The 24,782-nt window shown below is 38.3% G+C and overlaps 1 protein-coding gene and 1 long non-coding RNA gene across 3 annotated transcripts in view; both read left to right on the forward strand.

Annotated features, from left to right (window-relative positions):
* The window catches only part of LOC127843709 (endonuclease/exonuclease/phosphatase family domain-containing protein 1-like), a 560,124-nt gene that overhangs the window by 532,315 nt on the left and 3,027 nt on the right, over window positions 1–24,782 (forward strand). Inside the window, exons 10-11 of the mRNA XM_052373452.1 lie at window positions 19,698–19,833; window positions 21,196–21,249. Coding sequence (XP_052229412.1) covers window positions 19,698–19,833; window positions 21,196–21,249 — 190 coding nt within the window. The remainder of the gene's footprint in view (window positions 1–19,697; window positions 19,834–21,195; window positions 21,250–24,782) is intronic.
* Window positions 10,022–11,708, forward strand: LOC127843729 (uncharacterized). Of its 2 annotated transcripts, none has more exons than XR_008032310.1 (3): window positions 10,022–10,213; window positions 11,067–11,251; window positions 11,585–11,708. It is a non-coding gene; the product is annotated as an uncharacterized LOC127843729 (long non-coding RNA). The 2 variants fall into 2 exon arrangements; XR_008032309.1 differs by lacking the exon at window positions 11,585–11,708 and adding an exon at window positions 11,289–11,451.

The following is a 24,782-nucleotide window of genomic DNA, read 5'->3' on the forward strand; positions in this document are numbered from 1 at the left end:
TTTTGAGATCAAGAAGTCATTTCGGCGCTTATATATTTCAGTTTTGTTTTTGAACTTGCAATAGCTATCTTTTAATTGTGATTTGGTTTATTTCGACGTTGTAAAGTTTATAATTCAAAGTGGCATTCATTTTCGCGACCTAGTCCTAGTAACTCGGTGTGAGTGAACGAAGGATTTTTAATATACTCGTGTTTTTTTTCCAGCAAAACAAACACAATGTTTAACGGCTTTAATATATAGGCAATGATGTAATAACAACAAATTATTTACCACGATCTCATAATAACATGTACTTAAAAATAGAACAGTAATGTATTTCCGATTTCCGGCTTATCAAGCATTGTGCATGTATGTACAACGCTCGGAAAGTAACGCAAGTTATCCGCATTGGAGCCTGAAACAGAAAATAAATAAGTATAGCATATTTTAGTCCAAATAATTAGATGTAATCCTGTACCTTCCCCAGAAATTTGTTCAGGCGCCCCAGGGGTGGGTTCGGGAGGGGTGTCCCCTCCCGACGTTGATTTTTTTTAAATTTAACGTGTCAATTCACGTTCTGTGGTGCGTTATAACTCAAAGAAAAACAGCGTCAAAAGACGTCATTTCGTGCGCTATGACTCATCAAAAAAATCCCCCAGTCATTTAAAAATATTTTTTTTATATTGTTTAATTGTTATAAAACTTTTCCGCACAGATAGTAAAATCCCGACTCGAACGATTCCCCAATACATCCGTTTCAACCCGACTCTATAACTGTATACTTACTATTTTTCAAGTTTCTAACCTTGCCATTTTTAAGTGACTATCTATAGATTTGATGAAATATTGCCTCTGAATATGCGTCAATCCCCTGACCTGTTGTGTGCTTGTTAAAACGCTCAATACACGCCATTTGAATGCAATAGACGCGACGTTGTATATGCTGCATAATTTTCGCGCTCTTTTTAATTGAGAAAAAGATTCGACACAAAATAAATTTGCACTGCTAATTTGAAGCAAAAATATTTAACGTTGCGGTAACATTTACATTCGAAGTGTGTTTCGGATTAAAAACGCGTTAACATCGACTTACGGTAATGGGTTTCGGATTACAAATTTAATTATTTAACCGTCGTGTTATAAATTCAACGATACTTTGTTTACACACTTTACGAGTCGAATAAATGTTTTGACGGAATTATGCATGAAATTCACGTTGTCCACGAGGATCACGACCGGTTGTCATCATCAGTCTTCTAACTATCGATTATCGGACGAAACATTTACAAGTGTGCGTAATTAATTCAACGAAAATTTGTTAAAGCGCATTGCGTGTCGAATAAATGTCAGAAAAACGAGGTGAATCAGTTCTATAAATGGACATTGAAATTTACATGAACTGGAATTAAATAAATTGTTATCACATAATTGTAACCTGGAGTCATTTGCACAACTTACTCGCTATAATTAATTGTTTACCACTTGCAATTAATTTCTCGTATTAATTATGAGTCATAGGTAACACTTGTTTACAGTAAAAAGGTGTGATGATGATGCCTGAAACCATCTTTAATGTTCTGTACTGTACTAATTACCGGTTTTATATTACTCAAATGGTACAACTTCTTGCTAATCAAGCTGCGATAAACTCTTACTTCATGCCCGACGTCAATCAAAAATAATGGCCGATAGTTAACCCTGCCCTCATAAGCATTCTCGTAACCGATTGGACGATGAACTTCACAGTTTGACGACTGGAAAGTTACCAGATACATCCTTGTCAGCATTTAAATGACCGTGTAATGTGGCTAGAATAATCGATACGCGCGTCATGCTATTCTCTTATCAGTGGATTATCCATTACCCCATGTGGTGTTTATGGCGATTACTTGTGAAAGTAGGTACCGAGTGCTCTTTTAAAACAGGGAATATTGATACACTGATAGGGAAACCTTGATTTTTTTTTGGACAATCTCCACTTTCTTTTACTGAAGAAAACACTGATCGGAAAATTTCAAGCGCCCCGGGGACTCTGATTTCGAAATTCAAGCGCCCCGGCAAGGGGCGCTTAAATGGCCTGGGGAAGACCCTGATGTAATCTACCGAATCCGATTACATTTAACCTTTAAATGAAAGTGTTACTTAAACAATTTCCCGTGTCTTAAGGCGCGATTATTTTGCTGAACACTGTTAACAAAAGGGCTACACGTTATAATTCTTAATGAAATGCAAAAATAAGTATTAACATTATTAATAACGTCAATTAACACACACGGTAAGATCAAAGTTTAAATGGAAAAATTATATCATATTTCTCGTAAATTACCAAATTATTAGTTTCGTCGAAATCAAATACCATGTAGAGAAACAAGGTATTTATAACCGACCAATGGCAAAACACTATGCAACTTTCAATTTACACAGTGCTACGCTACATGTATATTGCAACAATATGGAATTTGAACAGTGGTAGTGTATTCGGGCCTGGAATATAATTGATTGTAAGTTTTAATAAACATTCTGCTAATGCAATTAGTTAAATAATGTTTACATGTTGTGTTAAATAATTATTGCATGATCATTCTTCTGCGCTGTTATATTAATTTGGAGCCGTTAAAGCTTCCGACATTACTTCATCACGTTCATGTCGGAACGGGAGTATTTTAGCTAATACGCCCATGGCATACAACAACAACAAAAGCTTTATTATTGCGATGTATAATGTAAGTGTATACATATATGTTACATGTACATGTAATGTACAGTGTAACCCTTGATGTCAATCTCTTAAAAAGGTGAACCACGGCGGTTCGCGGTGATTCGCGCTGATTGCGTAACACCGAGATACATCGCGCGACGGTCGCCGAGACATCACCCAAATTTTCTCGTCGCTCGGAATCACCGCAATTTGTCACGTTGCATCGATTGCGGTGATGCGAGAATCGCGGCAAAAATCACGGGTCGCGTAGTGTACCAGTGGATTGTAATTTTGAGTGACACTTTAATACTAATTATTAAAAAACAGGTGCTTCGCGCATTTGGACACATACAGTGTGTTACACACTAGTGCAATAATTGACACTTTTGACATGTTCATAGTGATATTTGCACTGAACACTGACCAGTGTATTGCAATTTTGACACTTATTGAGTATTGAAAACTAGTGCCTTTTAAATTGTCTGACCTTTATTTTTATTAAAACTTGATTGATCTGTTTTGTGTATATTCTTTTTATGTAGTTAGACACACATAAGACAAGTTTAGTCGTCCTTATTAGTCTTGTTGCAATAGTATTGTTAAGGTAGTATTTGGATTGTTAAGACTTGTCTTTTTATAATTAGTAGATTTATTACGCAGGCTCTTTTGAACAGGATGCAGCGTTGTGTCAGGAAGCATTTTCCGTTTATTTTTTCAGGTGCCCAAGACAGGAGAAAAGTGAACCTTATTGCTGGGGACTCCAATGTTCATCGGATTAAGGATATTCTTCCTGACGATATAGCTGTCAAATACCTGCCAATCTCTGGTGAGAACATGTAATGAAAATGGTATAGATCAGTAAATACAGTTTCAGGTTTGTTTCTATTAATGGTATCACATGTACATATTTTTCTAAACGTTAAAACGAAATGATTAATGAAATAAACAAAAGGTTACCGTTTAAACGGTATCCATATGTCAGTTATAAAAGCGTCATTGACATCGCATTTCCAAACTGAAAGTAATGATTATTTCCAGAAGTTATATTCAGATCATAACCCATTTGCGCAATGACGTCATATTAAAACCAACTGTTCTTGCCGTTGTCGAATCATGGGGTACACGTTTTCTACTTACATGCTGTACTATTTTATAACAAAGACGAATAAATATTGATCCCACATTTCTTCAATAAGACTACACCTGTGTACATTTTTTATTGTTTTCTACCTAACAAGATGTACATAAAAACAAGTATCTGTTTATTAAATTAAAAATGAATGCAGATGAATAAATGTCGGGAAAATTTTCTCATGCACGTTGTGCTGACGCGCGTTGAATGTTCAAGACAATTCGGGGCATGATCATGCAACAAATAGCTGGAAAATTTTCCCGAGCTCTTTGTGCCGACGTGTGTCAAATATTCAAGAAGTCTAGGTCGTACATGGTGTTTTGTTATGTTTACGCTGTTGTGAATAAGGGCCATCTGGCACACATGATAAAAATGTATACAAGTCTTTTTTTAACAGCTTTTAATAAGTTTTGCAACATTGTAACGTAATGAACTAAAATGGATTATGTTGATATCCACAGTCATTAAAATGTTTACTGTTTTTGTAAACATTTTTGAGAAAACACGAAACGCCACCATTTAAACGTGATACTCATAGTTTCTATGAATGATGTAATTATTTCATTTCTTTATACTTGAACAGTTCAAATTTCAAGTCCTAAGCTTCGTATTGCATCAATATTATGTTAAACTTATTATGCTGATGTGCAATGATTGGGTTTTCTAACTAATTTGCATAGTTATTTTAAGCGTGTGGAATATTTTACAGATTGTAGGGAATTGTATTTGCAAACTTTTCATTTTAATCCTGAGGCAAAGCATGCATTTTCCTTTTGTATTCATTCATTGTATATTTGTGACGCATTTGCACATACATTCGCTAACTCTGTTTTCAAAGGTGCCAAATTTTCTTGTGATCGTTTTTTGCCATGCATTGTTGAGAGACTTGCGGAAGATGGATGTTCAACAGCTGTATCTTCATCTAGGCTCAAATGACATTCTTACGAATGAAGCGGTGTTTTACCGGTACATAAACAATTGTAAAAAAAAGCTTTGATATTTAAATTTAATGTAGTTGTTTCCCATAACTATATAAATTTACAAAACTAGCATTTAACATGGTTATTCCTTAATGAGTCATGGAAACTTGCAATCATTGTAGAAGTGTGATATAGTTTCTAATTTATAAATAAAGCATTTCACAATATTTTCTATTATCCATGTTAATTTGACATTTTATTCCCCCCCCTCCCCCCCCAAAAAAAAATTAGGGGGGGGGGGAGCATATAGTCGCCGCTTCGTCTGTCCGTCAGTGCACAATTTTGTCCGGGCTATTTCTCAGCAACTAATGACCAGAATTCAATGAAACTTTATGAGAAGCTTCAGTACCAAGAGGAGATGTGCATTTTATCAGCGGGTTCTGGTCGGATGATTTTTCACAGAGTTATGGCCCTTTGATGACCAGAATTCATTGAAACTTTATGGAAAGATTCACTACCAAGAGGAGATGTGCATATTATCAGCGGTTTCTGGTCGGATGATTTTTCACAGAGTTATGGCCCTTTGAAATTTTCCATTAACTGTACATATAGTGCAATTCTTGTTCGGGCTATTTCTCAACAACTAATGACTGGAATTCAATGAAACTTTATGGGAAGCTTCACTACCAAGAGGAAATGTGCATATTATCAGCGGGTTCCGATCAGATGATTTTTCACAGAGTTATGGCCCTTTGAAATTTTCCATTGTACATATAGTGCAATTCTTGTTCGAGTAATTTCTCAGCAACTTATGACGGTAATTCAATGAAACTTTATGAGAAGCTTCACTACCAACAGGAGATGTGCATATTATCAGCCGGTTCTCGTCGGATGATTTTCCACAGAGTTATGGCCCTTTGAAATTTTCCATTGTACATATAGTGCAATTCTGGTCCGAGCTATTTCTCAGCAACTTATTACGGGAATTCAATGAAACTTTATGGGAAGCTTCACTACCAACAGGAGATGTGCATATTATAAGCCGGATATGGTCGGATGATTTTTCACAGAGTTATGGCCCTTTGAAATTTTCTATAAACTGTACATATAGTGCAATTCTTGTCCGGCTATTTCTCCCCAACTACTGATTGGAATACAATGAAGCTTTATGGGAAGCTTAACTACCTTGAGGAGATGCGCATGTTATTAGTGGGTTCTGATTAGATGATTTATTTACAGAGTTATGGCCCTTTGAAATTTTTAAGTTGCTAAACCATCCATCGTATTATTTTGTCCAAAGTTTTGCCCCTCAAGACGTTTCCTTTTATCTGAATATATAGTGCAATATTGTGACAAAAAAACTTTGGGGAGCATCACCTGTCTCCGATGGTTTCTTGTTTACCATTGAAATCACAAGCCTCATAATTGTATTCATCTATTGATGAGCTTCTTTCACAATTTAATTGATAATCCACTCAAAATGTGTGTCCTTCACATTCAGAAAGGTGACACAAACATTAAAATTGAATTGTTAAAAAAAAACTAGCTCACCATATCTAGTCTCCCATAATAAGTGTACCTTGAACTTAGGTTAGCACATAGGCGCCATCATGGATTTCTTGTTTGATAAACCTTTACAGAAGATTTAAAAATAAATCTCGCATAATTTTTGCCTTTTGCAAATGAACTTCACAGAATTTCTGTATTTACAAACAAAAGCACACTTTTTCTGCATTCACTGATAAACACAAACAACTTCTGTATTTTGTAATTAAAGGACATCTGTTTTCTGCATTTTTACAGATAAAAAAATCACAATCCTATGATATTTTCTCAATTATTTTACAGATAAACCTCACAATCCTATGATCAACGCAGGAGCCATCGCAGTCTGTTCTCTTTTAAAGCAGGGCGTCAACTTGGTCGACCGATTTGATTATGTAAGCTTTATTGTTTGTAGGATCTGAATATTATTGCAAATAATTAAGCATTACTCTGTGGAAACAGGACTTAATGCATTGGCGTAAAATGTTGTCCCAGATTAGCCTGTGCAGTCTGCACAGGATTATCTATGACGACTCTTTCCATCTCAACTGGATGTTTGTTCAGAAGAGACTTTCATTAAACGAAAAACTTTATAAAAGCAAAAAGTGTTGTCCATTAATTAGATTGTGTGGACTGCCTCTACATGTGCGGATTGTCTCTTTATTTGTAAATACTTATGTTACGACGGTGTTGACGTGCGCCGTCAGGCGTCCGCTGTCCGCATTGTGCTTAAAACTTACCTTTGCCTCTAAAATCAAAGTGCTTCCACCTACAACTTTGAAACTTCATATGATGATGCACCTTGTTGAGTTCTACATGCCACACCCATTGTTGGTTCACAAGGTTAAAGGTCAAGGTCACTGTGAACTCTCAAAAAAATTCTTACAAGCTTTAATTAATTCAAAACTGCACCCGCAGCCGAGCTTTGGCACCCGTTATGCAGTGCTCTTGTTCTGTATTGTACTTTCAATGATTATTGTACGTTCAATTAATACATCAAACATGTTATTATGCCCGCCTTCGAAGAAGAGGGGGTATATTGCTTTGCACATATCGGTCGGTCTGTCGGTCGGTCCACCGGGTGGTTTCAAGATGATAACTCAAGAACGCTTGGGCCTAGGATCATGAAACTTCATAGGAAGATTGATCATGACTCGCAGATGACCCCTATTGATTTTGAGGTCACTAGGTCAAAGGACAAGGTCACGGTGACCTGAAATAGGAAAATGGTTTCCGGATGATAACCCAAGAACGCATACGCCTAGGATCATGAAACATCATAGGTAGATTGATCATGACTCGCAGATTGATTTTGAGGTCACTAGGTCAAAGGTCAATGTCACTGTGGCCCGAAATAGTAAAATGGTTTCCGGATGATAACTCAAGAACGCATACGCCTAGGATCATGAAACTTCATAGGTACATGTAGATTGATCATGACTCGCAGATGACCCCTAATGATTTTGAGGTCACTTGGTCAAAGGTCAAGGTCATGGTGACCCAAAATAGTAAAATGGTTTCCGGATGATAACTCAAGAACGCATACGCCTAGGATCATGAAACTTCATTGTTAGATAGATCATGACTTGCAGATGACCCCTATTGATTTTGAGGTCACTAGGTCAAAGGTCAAGGTCACGGTGACCCAAATAGTAAAATGGTTTCCGGATGATAACTCAAGAACGCATACGCCTAGGATCATGAAACTTCATAGGTAGATTGATCATGACTCGCAGATGACCCCTATTGATTTTGAGGTTACTAGATCAAAGGTCAAGGTCACGGTGACCCAAAATAGTTAAATGGTTTCCGGATGATAACTCAAAAACGCATACGTCTTGGATCATGAAACTCCATCGTTAGATAGATCATGACTCGCAGATGACCCCTATCTATTTTTTAAATATATTTATGTGAAATACAACAATTTCTTTAGATTATTTATGAAATTTACATGTGTATCTTAAAATTAGATGTGAACGAATCACATACCAGGAATCCTTATATGGTTTTCACAAATTTAACTGCAACCATCTCGAGTTGTGGAGGGCAAATTTAAATATTGCTCAGATTTGTGGACCGTGAAATGGGCTCAATTTTTAAGTTAATAATGTGAGTTTGAGATGATCATTTACTATTAAATTTATCATCAACATCATCATCATTAAACATTGTCATAATTATCAACATCATCATCAATGTATATTAAATGGAATGCATGTTTATGTTGACAGGTTTGCAAATTTGACGTACATGAAGCATTTTATTTTTACAAAGTTCGCAGAATCAGATGAATTTAGTTGAGTGTTGTCAAAAATTTCAATCATAGAATAAATCTGTTATTTTATATATTGTTTTATATCTATGTCAACCGTAAGTCATCGACATTCACTATGTAAACACAATGGAAGCCTTTTTCATTGCTCGAAATTCAGGCAAATTAATTGGTGAGAACATTTATCTCAATAATATCTTCTGAAACATTCCATGAAAGCGGAAAGTATTGTTCTTGATTAGCCTGTGTAGACTTCACAGGCAAATATGGGATTACCATTTGCACTAATAAAGCCCGGTATTCACAGAGTGTGTCTCTTGTGTTAAACAAATCTTATTTTCTTGTCAGCTCTCCATTTGGCTGCACTATATGTCCAGGTGACTCTTGTGTTAAACAAATCTCTTTTTCTTTCCAGCTCTCCATTTGGCCGCGCTATATGTCCAGGTGACTCTAGTGTTAAACAAATCTCTTCAGAGCTCCAGATAAGGGTCGTATTTTCGTAATTACGAATTATTTTCAAGTCCGTTACGTATTTATTTTAAAATCTTGTCGTACCATTAAGAATTACAAAATCAAGTTACGAATATTATTTTTACATCGGTTCATATCGATTTTTATTGAGTTCGTATATAGAATGGTTATCGGGTTTGTTTAACAAAGCGCATGTTTTTCAAATAAAAGCGGCGTATACAGTCTATCTGTCAAAAACATTGGCGGCGCCCAGAGAGCGTCCTAAAAATCTGCAAAGCGTCCAAAAACACGCTTTCAACATATTCTACGCAAAGTGAGCCGAAGTTAAAAGTTTAGAAAGACATTATAGAAAAGATCTTATACGATGTTGTATGTTCAGTTGCCGACACAGTCGGAAAAGCTAAACAAAAACGCGACACAACTGGTCGAAACTTAAACACAAAAAAACAACATTAAATGAGTGGAAGGGACAAGTCCAGTGGCTAATCGGTGAAAAGATTGAAGGAGAGACCCGTTTTAAATGTGAAATATGTAAAAATTCATCTAAGGCATGTAATCTAAGCACAGTTTGGGCATCTGTAGGTATTGGAAAAATAAATTTGTATAATACTGAAAAGGATCTGTTGAACTCGTATAAATAAAGTTGCTAGTATGTTTATTTTGATTGTTTTTGCATGAAAATTAACATTTTTATTTATTTTTAGGTCATTTAGAAAAAATAATAATTATTTTCCAAAACTTAGGAGTAACGTTAAGAAGAAAATTTCAGAGTTAATAATTCTTTTTGAAAATCTGGTAGTAATTTAAGAATTTCACAAAACCTTATCTGGAGCTCTGCTCTTTTTCTTGTCAGCTCTTCATTTGGCCGCACTATATGTCTAGGCAGGACTAATAGATATTTTATCCAAGAACGGTTGCCTTGCAGATGCTTCCGATGTCCTGGGTCGCACTCCACTGCATATGGCGGCATTGAAGGGACATCAAAACATCATTGTGAGTAAAATGTGTGTGTTTTATCCACGTTCTAGGCAAACCAGACTTAATGCAAGTGCGTCAAATGCCATCTAAGATGGACCTGTGCAGTCTGCACAGGCTAATCTGGGACAACACTCACCACAGGTCTGCACAGGCTAATCTGGGACAACACTTACCACAGGTCTGCACAGGCTAATCTGGGACAACACTTACCACAGGTCTGCACAGGCTAATCTGGGACATCACTCACCACAGGTCTGCACAGGCTAATCTGGGACATCACTTACCACAGGTCTGCACAGGCTAATCTGGGACAACACTTTCCACAGTTCTGCACAGGCTAATCTGGGACAACACTGACCACAGGTCTGCACATGCTAATCTCGGACAACACTTACCACAGGTCTGCACAGGCTAATATGGGACAACACTTACCACAGGTATGCACAGGCTAATCTGGGACAACACTAACCACAGGTCTGCACAGGCTAATCTGGGACAACACTTACCACAGGTCTGCACAGGCTAATCTGGGACAGCACTTACCACAGGTCTGCACAGGCTAATCTGGGACAACGCTTACCACAGGCCTGCACAGGCTAATCTGAGACAACACTTACCACAGGTCTGCACAGGCTAATCTGGGACAACACTTACCACAGGTCTGCACATGCTAATCTGGGACAACACTTACCACAGGTCTGCACAGGCTAATCTGGGACAACACTTACCACAGACCTGCACAGGCTAATCTGAGACAACACACTTACCACAGGTCTGCACAGGCTAATCTGGGACAACACTTACCACAGGTCTGCACAGGCTAATCCGGGACAACACTTACCACAGGTCTGCACAGGCTAATCTGGGACAACACTTACCACAGGTCTGCACAGACTAATCCGGGACAACACTTACCACAGGTCTGCACAGTCTAATCTGGGACAACACTTACCACAGGTCTGCACAGGCTAATCTGGGACAACACTTACCACAGGTCTGCACAGGCTAATCTGGGACATCACTTACCACAGGCCTGCACAGTCTAATCTGGGACAACACTTACCACAGGTCTGCACAGGCTAATCTGGGACAACACTTACCACAGGTCTGCACAGGCTAATCTGGGACAACACTTACCACAGGTCTGCACAGGCTAATCTGGGACAACACTTACCACAGGTCTGCACAGGCTAATCTGGGACAACACTTACCACAGGTCTGCACAGGCTAATCTGGGACAACACTTACCACAGGTCTGCACAGGCTAGTCTGGGACAACACTTACCACAGGTCTGCACAGGCTAATCTGGGACAACACTTACCACAGGTCTGCACAGGCTAATCTGGGACAACACTTACCACAGGTCTGCACATGCTAATCTGGGACAACACTCACCACAGGTCTGCACAGGCTAATCTGGGACAACACTTACCACAGGTCTGCACAGGCTAATCTGGGACAGCACTTACCACAGGTCTGCACAGGCTAATATGGGACAACACTTACCACAGGTCTGCACATGCTAATCTGGGACAACACCTACCACAGGTCTGCACAGGCTTATCCGGGACAACACTTACCACAGGTCTGCACAGGCTAATCTGGGACAACACTTACCACAGGTCTGCACAGGCTAATCTGAGACAACACTTACCACAGGTCTGCACAGGCTAATCTGGGACAACACTTACCACAGGTCTGCACAGGCTAATCTGGGACAACACTTACCACAGGTCTGCACAGTCTAATCTGGGACAACTCTTACCACAGGTCTGCACAGGCTAATCTGGGACAGCACTTACCACAGGTCTGCACAGGCTAATCTGGGACAACACTTACCACAGGTCTGCACATGCTAATCTGGGACAACACCTACCACAGGTCTGCACAGGCTTATCCGGGACAACACTTACCACAGGTCTGCACAGGCTAATCTGGGACAACACTTACCACAGGTCTGCACAGGCTAATCTGAGACAACACTTACCACAGGTCTGCACAGGCTAATCTGGGACAACACTTACCACAGGTCTGCACAGGCTAATCTGGGACAACACTTACCACAGGTCTGCACAGGCTAATCTGGGACAACACTTACCACATGTCTGCACAGGCTAATCTGGGACAACACTTACCACAGGTCTGCACAGGCTAATCTGGGACAACACTTACCACAGGTCTGCACAGGCTAATCTGGGACAACACCTACCACAGGTCTGCACATGCTAATCTGGGACAACACTTACCACAGGTCTGCACAGGCTAATCTGGGACAACACTTACCACAGGTCTGCACAGGCTAATCTGGGACAACACTTACCACATAGACTAGAGTTTCGTTCAGGGGAGCCTTCCTTTTTTAAGAAAAATTCAATCAAAGCGGAAAGTGTCGTCCCTGATTATCTGATGCAGACTGTACAGATTAATCTGGGAAGACATTATGCACATGTATTAAGCCCAGTTTTCCTCGATGTAGACTTGTTTTATACTTTATGAGGTTTCATTCAAAAGCCTTCATTGTGTATGGGCCTACATAACTAACTTACGAGAATCACAAAATTGGTCAAAGTTTGATTTGCAAAATCAAGCATTTATTTACTAACAGACTTAATAAGGATAACGCATTATATTACAGTTTAATAATTGTGTAGTCCCGCTGTTATTGTTAAATATATTTGAAAAAAATAAGGCAACAAATTGAAAGTGTTTACACAATTTAAAATGCTTGTCAAATAATGGTCAATTTTTGAACTAAAATCAGGTAGAAATTTCATGAAGTGTGTTTATTTTAAGAAATTTAAATGTTAAAGCATAACAGGGTTTTGTTTAATTCTGTTGCCAATCTTAGGCTAAACCCTCTCACATTATTTGTATTCATATAATTTTCATCCAGGTTTCAAGGAAACCTACGCCTAAAATGTATTTGCCCATCAATGAAAATGTGCCAAAGTTATCCCTGGGTAGCATATAGTCGCCGCTTTGTCCTTGTGTCCGTGTGTCCGTCCGTGCACAATTTGTGTCCGGGCTATTTCTCAGCAATTAATGGCCGTTATTAAATTAAACTTTATAGGAAGCTTCACTACCAAGAGAAGATGTGCATATTATCAGCGGGTTCTGGCCGGATCATTTTTCACAGAGTTATGGCCCTTGAAATTTTCCATTAACTGTACATATAGTGAAATTCTTGTCCAGGCTATTTCTCCGCAACAAATGACCAGAATTCAATGAAACTTTATGGGAAGCTTCACTACCAACAGGAGATGTGCATATTATCAGCCGGTTATGGTCAGATAATTTTTCACAGAGTTATGGCCCTTTGAATTTTATTTAAACTGTACATATAGTGCAATACTTGTCCGGGCTATTTCTACCCAACTACTGATTAGAATTCAATGAAGCTTTATGGGAAGCTTAACTACTTTGAGGAAATGCGCATGTTATTTGTGGGTTCTGGTTATATGATTTTTTTGGAGAGTTATGGCCCTTTGACATTTTAAAGTTGCTAAACCATCCATCTTATTATAAGTTATGCCCCTCAAGAGGTTTCCTTTTATCTGAATATAAAGTGCAATATTGTGACAAAAATAACCTTTGGGGAGCATCACCCGTCTCCGACGTTTTCTTGTTTCAACATTATTGAAGACAAGAGCCCCTTCCTCAGAGCCTTACTAAAACTATGAAAGCATGATTTGGGCGATGATCTGTGATTAAGGGGTTTAATGCATGTGCGTAAAGTGTCGTCCCAGATGTGCAGTGCGCACAGTCAAATCAGGGATGACACTTTCCGCTTAAACTAGACTTTTGCTAAGAAGAGACTTTCTTTACAAAGACATATCATACATATTTATGACTACAAATGCGTTAAAATACGTATCTTAGTGGTAAAGGGTTAGATAGGCTTCACACTTAGTGGTAAATGGTTAGAAAGGCTTCACACCTGCGAAGGCATCTCTTGTACTTATAACTCTTTTGTATTTTTAGTTACTCTTGGTTCATTTTGGGGGTTAAGTGCGAGCCATAGACAATGAAGGCAACATTCCACTGCATTTATGTGCCTAAAATGGACATGAGGAAGTAAATAAAGGCATTTAACAAATAATGTTCAATATGTCGAAATACCTAATGATGCATAGTTCCGTAATGTAGTAGTTATTCAGGGTTATAAACTAACATATTGTTCATTGCTAAATTCATCAATACTTATTGTACTGATATCTTAATGTTAAGTATTTTATATGTCATGCAAGTTGTTTCAATAATTATTTAAAAGTTAAAAATCAAGCAATACTAATTTTCCCAATTGAAAGTAAATTGATTCTAAAATGCCCAATTTCACGGGTCATATACCCAAAATGCTGAGGACAAGCCTCATATTAGATGTTATATTTAGATTAGTATTAACAATAAGCAAATACACCTGTCTGACTCTGACTTACACTCTGGAAAAACGGGGCATAATACATGTGTGTGAAGTGTCGTCTAAGATTAGCCTGTGCAGCGTCGTAGATTAGCCTGTGCCATCTGCACGGGCTAATCAGGGACTACGCTGTCCCGTTTTATGTTATTGTTTAACATATCTTAGCAAAACGCCAGTTGACACGGAGATTGCAAAGGATCATCTGGGACAACACTTAACTGGGACAACACTTAACTGGGACAACACTTAACTGGGACAACACTTAACTGGGACAGCACTTAATGCAGATGCATTAAGCCCTGTTTTCCCAGAGCGCTGCTAATATTATAATATGTCCACATTGCACGTTCATTTTAGTGTGTGAAAGCCATTCTGTTCTTGGACAGCCTAAGGAGTCGTGTTGATGTAAACGCAGGCAATGATATGGGAGAGACTCCACTGCACTTGGCTGCTAAGTGGGGATATGGTGAGTGATATGGGAGAGACTCCACTGCACTTGGCTGCTAAATGGGGATACGGTGTGTGATATGGGAGAGACTCCACTGCACTTGGCTGCTAAGTGGGGATACGGTGTTTGATATGGGAGAGACTCCACTGTACTTGGCTGCTAAGTGGGGATACGGTGAGTGATATGGGAGAGACTCCACTGCACTTGGCTGCTAAGTGGGGATATGGTGAGTGATATAGGAGAGACTCCACTGTACTTGGCTGCTAAGTGGGGATACGGTGAGTGATATGGGAGAGACTCCACTGCACTTGGCTGCTAAGTGGGGATATGGTGAGTGATATGGGAGAGACTCCACTGCACTTGGCTGGTAAGTGGGGATACGGTGAGTGATATGGGAGAGACTCCACTGTACTTGGCTGCTAAGTGTGGATACGGTAAATGATATGGGAGAGACTCCACTGTACTTGGCTGCTAAGTGGGGATACGGTAAATGATATAGGAGAGACTCCACTGCACTTGGCTGCTAAGTGGGGATATGGTACGTATTGGAGAAGATATGGCGTAAAACAGCATGTTGCGTAGCCTTGCTCCATGTTTCTTCTCCTCATTTTGCATGCTTTTTAGGTACACACAAAACATCTGAACATGTTTAGCTCACCTGAGCACAATGTGCTCATGGTAAGCTTTTGTGATCGCCTTTTGTCCGTCGTCGTGTGTTATGCGGCGTCAACATTTGCCTTGTTAATACTCTAGAGGCCATATTTATCGTCCAATCCTCATGAAATCCGGTCAGTGATATATTGGATGAGTTCGAAAATGGTAAGGTTTGTTTTAAAAACACGGTTTCTAGGAGGCGGGGTATTTTTCAATGTATGGCTAAATATGGCTTTAGTAAAACCTTGTTAACACGCTAGAGGCCACATTTGTTGTCCGATCTTCATAAAAATTTGTCAGAAAATTCATGCCAATGTTATCTTGGACGAGTTCGAAAATGACGCCGATTGGTAGAAAAACATTGCCGCCAAGGGGGCGGGGCATTTTTATGCCCCCTGATCGATAGATTGGGGGGTAAATTGTTTTTGGCATGTCTGTCTTTCTTTCTGTCTGTCATTCTGTCCCAAAACTTTAACCTTACAGTAAAGTTTTGCAATAACTTTTGAAATATTGAACATAACAACTTGATATTTGGCATGCATGTTCATCTCATGCAGCTTCACATTTTAAGGAGTGAAAGGTCAAGGTCATCCTTCAAGGTCAAAGGTCAAAAAATTAAATATTGAATATAGTGAAGTTTTGCAATAACTTTTGAAATATTGAACATAGCAACTTGATATTTGGCATGTATGTGTATCTCATGGAGCTGCACCTTTTGAGTGGTGAAAGATCAAGGTCATCCTTCAAGGTCAAAGGTCGAAAATTTAAAACTTTAATATAGTAAAGTTTTTCAATGACTTTTGAAATATTGAACATAGCAACTTGATATTTGGCATGCATGTGTATCTCACGAAGCTGCACATTTTCAGTGGTGAAAGGTCAAGGTCATCATTCAAGGTCAAAGGTTAAAAAAAGCGGTGCATTAGGGGGCATTGTGTTTCTGACAAAAACATCTTTTGGTCATAATATAGCTGTATTAATTCCTTGTTATCACTCTAGAGGCCACATTTATTGTATGATCATCATGAAAGTTGGTCAGAAGATTTGCCCTAATGATATATTGGCCAATGTTTAAATTGGTTGTGATTGCTTGAAAAACATGGCCTCCAGGGGGCGGGGCATTTTTCCTTATATGGCTGTATATAAATTAAGAAAACCTTGTTCACACTCTAGTGGCCAAATTTATTGCCCGATTTTCATGAAATTTGCTCAAAAGATTCATCATAATGATATCTTGTATGAGTTCAAAACTGGTTCGGGTTGGTTGCAAAACATTGCCAAAAGGAGGCGGGGCATTTCTTCCTTATATGGATATTGCAAAATCCTGTTAACACTCAAGAGGCCATATTTATTGTCCGATCATCATGAAACTTGGTCAGAACATTTGTCCTAATGATATCTTAGATGAGTTGAAAAAAATAGTTCTCGTTGGTTGAAAAACATGGGCATTAGGGAGCGGGGCATTTTTCCTTATATGGCTTTATGGCTACAGTAAAACCTTATTTACACTCTAGAGGCTAGTCAGGCCACATTTATTGTCTGATTTTCAAGAAACTTGGTCAGAAGATTTTTCGTAACGATATCTTAGATGAGTTGAAAAATTCTTGCACTTGATTGAAAAATATGGTCACCAGGGGGCGGGCATTTTATCCTATATGGCTATTGTCAAAACTTGTTAACACTCTTTAAGTCACATTTATTGTCCAATCTTCATGAAACTATGTCAGCATATTTGTTTTAATTATATCATGGATGTGTGCTTAAATGGTTCTGGTTTTTTGAAAAACGTGACCGCCAGAGTGTTCACTATGCATGAACGTTGGTAAGATCATTTCATCAAATGACATCAAAGGGCTGCACAAAAAAGGTCAGTTCCTTTGAATCTCAGGTGAGCGACGTTGAGCCTTTCAGGCTCTCTTGTTATTAATTTAATGTTGTGTTTTTTTTCAAATGCAAGTTTTATGTCTATGCTTCAGCAACTCATTAGCAAGTGAAAGACAAAGACATTTCTAGATTAAGCAACTTATAAGAGAAAGACTCAAATCATCTGTGTGCTTTGGAATCGATTGGTCCTAAAATTCTTTCTACAACCATTTTCCATCTACCTCTGATTAAAAAAGGCAGTTGTTGTCCGTTACTTGCATAAGTGTGGGTATCTAAAATTTGTAAAACAGCTATCCCAGCAAACATACGCAAACAAAACAAGATTGCTTACAATCCTCCCCCTATCTGTAGTACCGGATGGGCAGGTGTCAAGAATATCTTGCAATATTTATTGTATATTTTAAGTACTGGAAATACGGTTTGAGATTTATATGCATGCTTCTGATTATAATTAAGAGATAGATAGGTTTATGCAAGATAAAGCACACACAAAATTGTCGAATTCTGCTACTTTTTTATTGGCAAGATTTAAACACAACACATTTGTCAAAATCTGCTAGTTTTGGATTGGCAGGATTTGCTGAAGAATTAATACATTATTGTTGACACTAATAGGTAAAAATATTACAAGATTGATTACTTGTTAAGCTCACCTGAGCACATCGTACTCATGGTGAGCTTTTGTTTTAACCTTTTGTATGTCGTCAACATTTTTGCTTTGTTTACACTCTAAACTGGTAAGAAAATTTGTTCTAATGATATTTCGGCTGAGTTCTAAAATGGTTCCGATTCGTTAAAAACGCATGGCCGCCAGTGGGTGGAGCAATTTTGCTTATTTGGATATAGTAAAACCTTGTTAACACTCTAGAAGTCACATTTGTAGTCCAATCTTCATGACACATTTTTCTTATGATATCTCGTCTGAGTTTGAAAATGGTTCCGGTCAGTTGAAAAACATGGCCGCCAGGGGAGTGGCAGTTTTCCTTATATGGCTATAGTAAAGCCTTATTAACACTCTAAAAGTCATTATTATAGTTCAATCTTCATGGGCTGCTCATAACAAGTAAGTTCCTTTCTATCACAGATGAGCGACTTTGGGTCCTTCAGGCCCTCTTGTCTGATCTACTTGTAGTTTACCTGTTTTAATTTATATTTCATTGTTGTTCTTTTTGTTCTCGCCTCAGAGTAAGGAGTACAATGGATTCCTGTATGATGAAATGCAGGGCGTTGCCCTAGTAAGCTCTACCCTCCTGGCTATGGACAAGAAACAGAAACCCTTCACTAGACGACCCTGCATTGCTACGTTCAAGGTTGTGTAGTCTTCTATGAAAGTATGCACCATCTTTAATTGCTTACTTGAAGTGTTGAGTTGTTTATGAGCAAAGAGTTTCATGTTACTTTAGTTTAAACCTATTTTGTTTAGTTGTATTGCTTTTGAGTCCTTTTCCTGGTTAGAACCAGTTCTTGGTGTCTTTGGAGGAGACCTTAAGAATGTTCCTACTCTAGGGAGATCTTAATTTGGCTTTTACAAAATGACTTATTCAAAAACAAAATGACTAGCGACACTACAACTTTGCTACGTCCTCTGCAAACTGATTTACTCAACTTAATGCTTACTAAGCTACATAATGACTAACTCAATTGAAAATGTCCTACTAAGCTATAATGTTTTTTACTGAATTACAAAATGACCAACTTTTCTACAACATGACTTGCTCAACTGTATTTTTTATCAACTACAACATGAAGTTCAAGTGAAACATGAAAAGCTCAATTAAAATTGACTAACTCTTATACAAAATGACTGACTTAACCACAAAATGACTTACTTCATTACACAATGTTTTACTCAACAACACAATGACTCACTAATTTTACAACATGACTAGCTCATCTACTAGATTACTTACTTAGCTACAAAATGACCTACGCAACTAAAAAGTTACTATCTCAACAAAATTATTACTAGGTCAGCTATATAATGAACTACAAAATTACCAGCTCTACTACAAAATGACTCTCAAATTCTTAAATGACGAAATCAACTACAAATTGACTCAACTTGACAATATTCAAGTGATATGATAAAACGAAATGACTGACCCATTAAAATTTGTATTTCTAAGAAAAAAATACTTTTAATTTGAAGCACATAACTGTTTTTATATAAATTTTTGCTTCATCTTATGGGCACGATGATTTATCAGGGTCCCTGGTAAATTGATTACATTATTACGGGGTAGAAACTTTTACAATGCAATCTAAAAATAATATGGTATAAAATGCATTTAACAGATCAGCGGTTTTGACTGCGCACTGGTAAGTGTATATCTGAAGGCAACCGGTCTGGAGAATGAGGACATCGGTCGACTGCAGGCAGAGATTGACAATATCCCCAACCTTATAGAGGCCATTAGGACTGCTCTTCCAGGTAAAGAGCAATTTTTATGAGGCGTTTTGTTTGAGGCAAAACAATATTCAGTTCACCAGAGTTATGAACCCGGATCAAACATATTGTCTTTAACTCTCCTTAACAAATACCACATCCCAAATCAACCTTACTGAATTCTGCCACATTTTATTTCAGATGTAAACAACTTTCGTTGAATATTTATATTCCACTTAAATCAGCCTAAAATTAAAGCTTAACAAACATTAACAGTTGCACAGATTATACGTTGTATACTCAATTCCTTATTACTATGTAAACATATCCTTTAATTTTCATTTTATGGATTTGCTTCTTTATCAGTACTAAGTGCACACAATTTAGCCATTAACTGACAGCTGCCTTACTTGAATCTGCAGACAGGAAGAACGGCAGTTTAAAGGATTTTAATACCTGTTCCATCACAATTTATGTGGGCTTGCCGGGAAACGCACTGTCGATCCTCGGATTTGTAGTCCAGCTCCCTACCAACCAAGCTAGCTGGCCTGACAAATATAACTTGTAAATATCCATATATCTACAATATTTATGCCCCCCTTCGAAGAACTCAAGAACGCTTGGGCCTAGGATCATGAAACTTCATAGGTACATTGATCATGACTCGCAGATGACCCCTATTGATTTTGAGGTCACTAGGTTAAAGGTCAAGGTCACGGTGACCAGAAATAGTAAAATGGTTTTTGAATGATAACTCAAGAACGCATATGCCTAGGAACATGAAACTTCACGGGTAGATTGATCATGACTTGCAGATGACCCATATTGATTCTGAGGTCACTAGGTCAAAGGTCAAGGTCACGGTGACCAGAAATAGTAAAATGGTTTCTGGATGATAACTCAAGAACGCATACGCCTGGGATCATGAAACTTCCTGGGTAGATTGATCATGACTCGCAGATGATCCCTATTGATTTTGAGGTCACTAGGTCAAAGGTAAAGGTCATGGTGATCCAAAATAGTAAAATGGTTTTCGGATGATAACTCAAGAACGCATACGCCTAGGATCATGAAACTTCATAGGTAGATTGATCATGACTTGCAGATGACCCCTATTGATTTTGAGGTCACAAGGTCAAAGGTCAAGGTCACGGTGACCCAAAATAGGAAAATGATTTTCGGATGATAACTCAAGAACGCTTTTGCCTAGGATCATGACACTTCATTGGTACATTGATCGTGACTCGCAAATGACCCCTATTGATTTTCAGGTCACTAGGTCAAAGGTCAAGGTCACAGTGACAAAAATGGTATTTGCACAACGGCTGCCACTACAACGGACAGCCCATTTGGGGGACATGCATGTTTTACAAACAGCCCTTGTTAAATTTCCTTTTGTCATTGCAGGGGAAAATGATATTATACTGCTTGGTGACTTTAACCTGTCTCCAGTTACTAAAGGTTAGTCGTTTGATTTTTATAATGAAACTGATCAAAATTAATAAATAATATGATATTTATGCCCCTCTTCAAAGAAGAAGGGGTACATGTATTGTTTGCTGGATGTCGGTCGGTTTGTCTTTCGGTAGACCAGTTCATTTGTGATCAATAACTCATAAACGAATTAACCAGTTGGCTTGATACTTCACATGTGCATTGGCCTTGGACAGTAGATGACCCCTATTGAAATTGGGGTCACTAGATCAAAGGTCGAGGTCACTATCACACTTATATTGTTTTGCTAGATGTCAGTCGGTTTGTCTGTCGGTAGACCAGTTTGTTTCGGATCAATAACTTGTCAACGAATGGACCAATTGGCTTGATACTTCAAATGTGCATTGACCTTTGACAGTATATGACCCCTATTGAAATTGGGGTCACTAGGTCAAAGGTCAAGGTCACTGTCTCACTAAGTGTGAAAATCGTTTCTGATCAATAACTTGTCAAGCAATTGACCAATTGGCTTGATACTTAACATGTGCATTGGCCTTGTAGCGTTTTCCCAGGCCCTGTTAGCGTGGCGCGGCGCCATTCCCTTTTTTGAAGGGCCACGCTGCCCCCTTTCAAAGCCATTTAGCGCTACGCTGCCCTTTCCAAAGGCCGCGGCAATGCCCTTTCATGGGCACCCGCTGTTTTCCGCCCTTATTGATAACATCATAATTTCCCCTTGACCAAACTTCTAAGCCGACTAGTATCAGATAATGGCTCCAAGGCAGTGAAGATTCGCGTGGTTGTGAATTAGTCATGCGTTAATATCAATCGATAATGTCAGAGGCTATGTTATACCAAGTGCATTTATCGGTCGGTGATGTGTACTCCTCCACGATAAATTTGTGGACTGTTACTTTGGAGACTTTTGATGAAAAACTTGGTGTTATCCTCCTGGAAATTGTGCATTCCATGCATAATTCAGTTATATCAAAACATATATTTTACGCATATTTACATTTAAAAACACAAATTAATTTTATTATCGTTATCGTCTTTAAGATATTTAATTATTGAAACAAGACTATTGCCAAGCAATATATGTCCCCTACCGGCTCCACCATTTTAGAAATATTTTTATATTTTTATTTGTTGCCATAGCAACCAAAATTTTTGACGTATGAAGAAAATAAAAAAGTGCATAATGTCCAGATAGCCATCTATCCATGTTTTAAATTTCATGAAAAAAATATAAAGAACTTTAAAAGTTATCACAGGATCCAGAAAACCACCATTTTCTGCAGTAATTTCTTGTCTCTTTGTTGCCTAGCAACCATTCTTTTTGACGTGGGAACAAAATGAAATGACGTACATAATGTCCATATTGCCATTTATCCATGTTTCAAGTTTCATGAAACCGGTAGGGGACAATAATTTCTAAGACGTAAACCAATAAAACAAAATGCAATTCGCGTATTAGGCGGACATATTGTAAGATTTTACTTTGCTATGCGCACCTGTCGCTTTACGAGATGGCGGACATACAGAATTAAATTGTGACTCAGCAAAAATGGCAAATACAATCGTAAACGATCGAATTAACGATGGAGATCATACATTTAGAAGGAATTAATGAAATGTCTGTGATAATCAACAATGCATACAAATGTTTTAGATAGCAAGAACATATTTATTTGTAATCTACTCAGTGAATGTATATCACGGAAACGAGTGTTTACATATTGTTAGCGATCAGTTTACTCGCAATGTTAAACATCTGCAAAGATTTTTATGTTAGTAGTTCTGTGTATAATCAGATTCATATGCATATATTGCTTTATTATGTTTGATGTGCTGTACAGTTTACTGAAACAGCATGGAACTTAAATGTACATTGCAATCTAAATATATTAAAATAAATCAAAGCAAGTTAAATACACCATTCACCATTTAATGTGCTTGTTTATTTTTTGTTTTTCCACAACTGCCTCTGATGTGATTACATGTTTCTCCCTAAATCAGGTATTCACGGAACATTTTTGCCCTTTTTGCCTAAATGCGCGCTTAAATGCCCTTTTTGAAAGTAATGCGGCATTCTCCTTTGTCCTCCTGAGAAAAACACTACACTGGTTGACAGTAGATATCCCCTATTGAAATTGGGGTCACTAGGTCAAGGTCACTATCACACAAAGTGTGAAAATCGTTTCCGATCAATTACTCGTCAACTAATTGACCAATTGGCGTGATACTTCACATGTGCATTGGCCTTCTATAGTAAATGACCCCTATGAAATTGAGGTAACTAGGTAAAAGATCAAGGTCACTATCACACTAAGTGTGAAAATAGTTTCCCATTAATAACTCCTAAACGCATTGACCGATTGGCTTCATATTTCCCATGTGCATTGGCATTCGGCAGTAAATAACCCCTATTGAATTTGGGGTCACTATGTCAAGGTCACTGTTACACACAAAGTGTGAACTTGTTTCCGATCAATAACTTGTCAACTGATTCACCGATTAGCTTGATACTTCCCATGTGCATTGGCCTTGGACAGTAGATGAACCCTATTGAAATTGGAGTCACTATGTCAAAGGTCATGGTCACTGGCACAATAAGTGAAAAAAGTGTTTCTGATTAATAATTCATCAACGAATTGAACCATTGTCTTGATACTCCACATACGCATTTTCCTTTGACACTAGATGACCCCTATTGAAATTTGGGTCACTACGTTATAGGTCAAGGTCAGTGTCACAATAAATGTGAAAATTGTTGTGATCAATAATTCATCAGCGAATTGACCGATTGGCTTGATGCTTCGCATGGGCATTAGCCTTAAACAGTAGATGACCCCTATTGAAATTGGGGTCACTAGTTTGTGGGGGGGGGAATATATCTCGACTGTGGAACTCTTGTTTGCAGTATAATTCATAGATGGAATATAATATTTAACAATGTTAATATATCTCATCTCAACTCATCTTGGCCTGTGGGCCCGTCAGTTTCCTCCTGGCGTAATAGTTCTGGTTAAGGCACCCCAGCTATGATGTTTTTCCCATGTAACTTGAACCTAAGATTCATCCAGGTCTCAATGGCAGTTGTTTCTATGCTGCCTGTTCATCCTCTTCCATTGAGTGTTCCAGGGGAGAAATTGCCTTGTTGTGTTGGATGCAGACTGGCGATGGGTTTGGCGTTGGATGTGTTGGTCTTGAAATCATTGCTCTACCCAAGCTAAGTTTTAAAAAAAAATGTTGGATTTTTCCTGCTTCTGCTGTGGGGTTTCAGATATAAAAGCTAGATTGTCGGATAGTCCATATGGTCCAACTGCTTGCAACACTAGATGCAATTGTGCTTCTGGTCCAACGAGGGCACAATGACAGTTGGAACAGAAAAGGTGAGAATAAGCAGCCTTGCCTTACTCTGGTTACTACTACCAAGGTGTGGGTGTGTTTCCTGCCGTTTACACTTATGCAGGTCATCATTTAATCAGACTCGCAGATGATGCTATGATCTTTACTGGCACTCTGTAGTATCTCAGTTGGGACTTCCGGTCAATTCTTTT

The sequence above is a fragment of the Dreissena polymorpha genome, chromosome 9 (genome assembly GCF_020536995.1).
Source record: "Dreissena polymorpha isolate Duluth1 chromosome 9, UMN_Dpol_1.0, whole genome shotgun sequence".
NCBI lineage: Eukaryota > Metazoa > Mollusca > Bivalvia > Myida > Dreissenidae > Dreissena > Dreissena polymorpha.